General features: G+C 41.3%; 1 protein-coding gene across 1 annotated transcript; it reads left to right on the top strand.

Moving 5' to 3' along the window:
* The first annotated feature begins 403 nt into the window (after positions 1-403).
* LOC132131621 (aerolysin-like protein) lies at positions 404-1,363 on the top strand. Its single transcript, XM_059543682.1, has one exon. It carries the CDS (start codon positions 410-412, stop codon positions 1,361-1,363), a length of 954 nt encoding a protein of 317 aa, XP_059399665.1. The 5' UTR covers positions 404-409.
* Positions 1,364-2,533: the final 1,170 nt, after the last annotated feature.

Here is a 2,533-nt window from a genome sequence, read left to right as displayed (position 1 = left end):
ATGCATGGTTAGCCACTGGTGCTGAGACTTCCGAGCCGAGAATGGTTATTAATCGTGCCGTGCCGAACTAAACTCGAGAGGAAATATAACATTAACCGTTCCTTACCACTCTTAGATCCGTTTGGCCTGACAGTGGAAAAGCAGCTAATGTGTCCCAACCCTGTTCCCAGAGGAATGCCAGAACTGCACACTTAGCATGTTTGCCTATTCAGACACACCTGATTCAAGTCAGCTTATTAGTAGATACTCACAGACCCGAAATGAATGGGTCAATTAAGAAAGAAGTCCAGGGTGTACTGTTTTTGTGTCTACAGAAACTGGGTTGGGAAACACTGCAATAAAGTGTAAAGCTGATGTTGTAAAGCTGAATTCTGATCTGATATTTCTTTCAGATCAATTGAATTCCAAGATGTCCGACACAATAAATCTAGAGGTAATTGGTGGACAAGGAGGTAATGCATTCTCATTTACTGGTCAGGAAAACGGTGCCAGTTTAGAGAAGATCGGAGTCTGGGTGGGAGAATGGCAGGTGAAGGCTGTCCGGGTCTGGCTTTCAGATGGGAGAGTTGAAACATTTGGAGTAGGTTCTGGACCATATCAAGAGTACACGTTCGAGCCTGGTGAGTGTTTCACCTCACTGTCCCTGTGGGGGAACGGAGCAGGAACACGTCTTGGAGCCATCAAATTCAAGACCAGTAAGAAGGGAGGGGCAGAGTTTTTTGCAAAGATGACAAGCTGGGGTTTAAAAACCGAATATCCCATGGATGTCGGCTCTGGATATTGTTTGGGAGTTGTAGGAAGAGGTGGTTCTGACATTGACTGCATGGGATTCATGTTTCTCAAAGCAGTTGAATCAACAGTTCTCACTGATGTCAACTATCCCACTCTCCACCAACTGATACCAAAGGTGACAGTAGAAGAAATCAAATCCCTCACTTTCAGGAACAACTCATCCACCACACAAAAAGAAAAAGTTGAAAGCTCAAAGAAAATAACTAACAAATCTTCATGGTCTGTGAGTGCAAGTTTATCTGCAACATTTAGTATGGAAGTGAAAGCTGGGATTCCAGAGGTTTTAGACATTACTGCAGGATCCAGTGTCACCATTGGAATTCAAAGCACTTATGATCAGGAGCACACAGATGAGAGAACCGAAACTCTGTCTACAGATTTAGATGTTCCACCAGGGAAGAAGATGGATGTTTCAATCACTATTGGCAGAGCCAGTTTTGACCTGCCTTACACTGGCACAGTGAAGATGACCTGCAAGAACGGCAGTGTGTTTGCGTACAGAACCAAGGGCACATACAAAGGCGTCACTTACACTGATATCACAGTGGATACCAAGGAATCTCCTCTGTAATGTCAAGACATTGCAAGAGTTCTTTGATTACTTCTAATTGTGTCAATCATGTATCAGTTGCTTTACAATCAGGCCTCATTGTATTTTTTGGGCTGGTGTTTGGGTGTTCAGGGGAAATATATATATATATATATTTATATTCAATATTTGCTGTTTTCAAATAACCTTATATAATACCAATACTCAAATATTCATATAGCTTCATACTTTGTGTAATCAAATTAAAATAATCTCTAGATCCTGATTCTGTCATAATGTGTTTAAAATGACATTTAATAAAACAAATTACAATTTATTAAATAAACCCTGTGTTGTAAGCATTGTTCCCTCTACTTATTTTCATTACATCTCAGCTACTTTTCGAACATTTCAGCCACATGAGCAACGTTCTTTATACCAGACCTGAAAAGGGACACAATGTTTTAATCATACACTGTAAAAACTAAAGGAGCCTCAAATATCCTGTCGGATACTCAAGGAACTTCAAAATGTAATTTAGGTGCCTCAACGCTCTTTCGATAGTAGGGTTACTGGAGGAGCATTGCCAATCTTTGAGGTTCTTAACTTATGGGATCCTTTAAGCACTTTGTATTTAGTTCAGAGGTTCGGGAGTCACCTTTCATTACCATGAGACCTCGAAGTGCTTTGGGGGAAAATAGCGGAACCTGAATGTGATAAAAGGGTTATTGGAGGATCTTTTAACATTTAAGTGGTTCCTGGAAGATCTATTATGTTAAAGCCAGCATCTGGAGGAACCCAATGGTTCAGTGAGACCAGAAAAAGATTATTATTAGCCTATCCTGTTATTATTATTATAGGCTACTTAAAGCTGCCGGCTGCAACATTTTTTGATCATATTCAGTTAAATCGAAACTATAATCTGACAGAACAACATAAATAAAGTGGTTTCAGAAAAAAAACCGAGCTTCTAACTCTGGAGCGTTATTTGTTTTGCAAAAATCCACCGCTCCCGGATCACCGGGTCCAATCAGCGCAGGGGGGGTGTGAGATCTGACTGTCAATCACAGGTTGTGCACACACCACAGTCACAGATCCCCTCTCCCTCGCGGCTCGCGCACGTTACAATATCACATGCACACGACACGCCTGAAGTTCGCCTGAGTTTGTACGAAGCGTGATGGCGGAGATAAAATCTACTAACAAGCTTCC

The sequence above is a fragment of the Carassius carassius genome, chromosome 48, assembly GCF_963082965.1.
Source record: "Carassius carassius chromosome 48, fCarCar2.1, whole genome shotgun sequence".
Lineage (NCBI taxonomy): Eukaryota > Metazoa > Chordata > Actinopteri > Cypriniformes > Cyprinidae > Carassius > Carassius carassius.
Note: the sequence above shows the minus strand (reverse complement) of the source record. Positions and strands in the feature narration are given on the sequence as shown.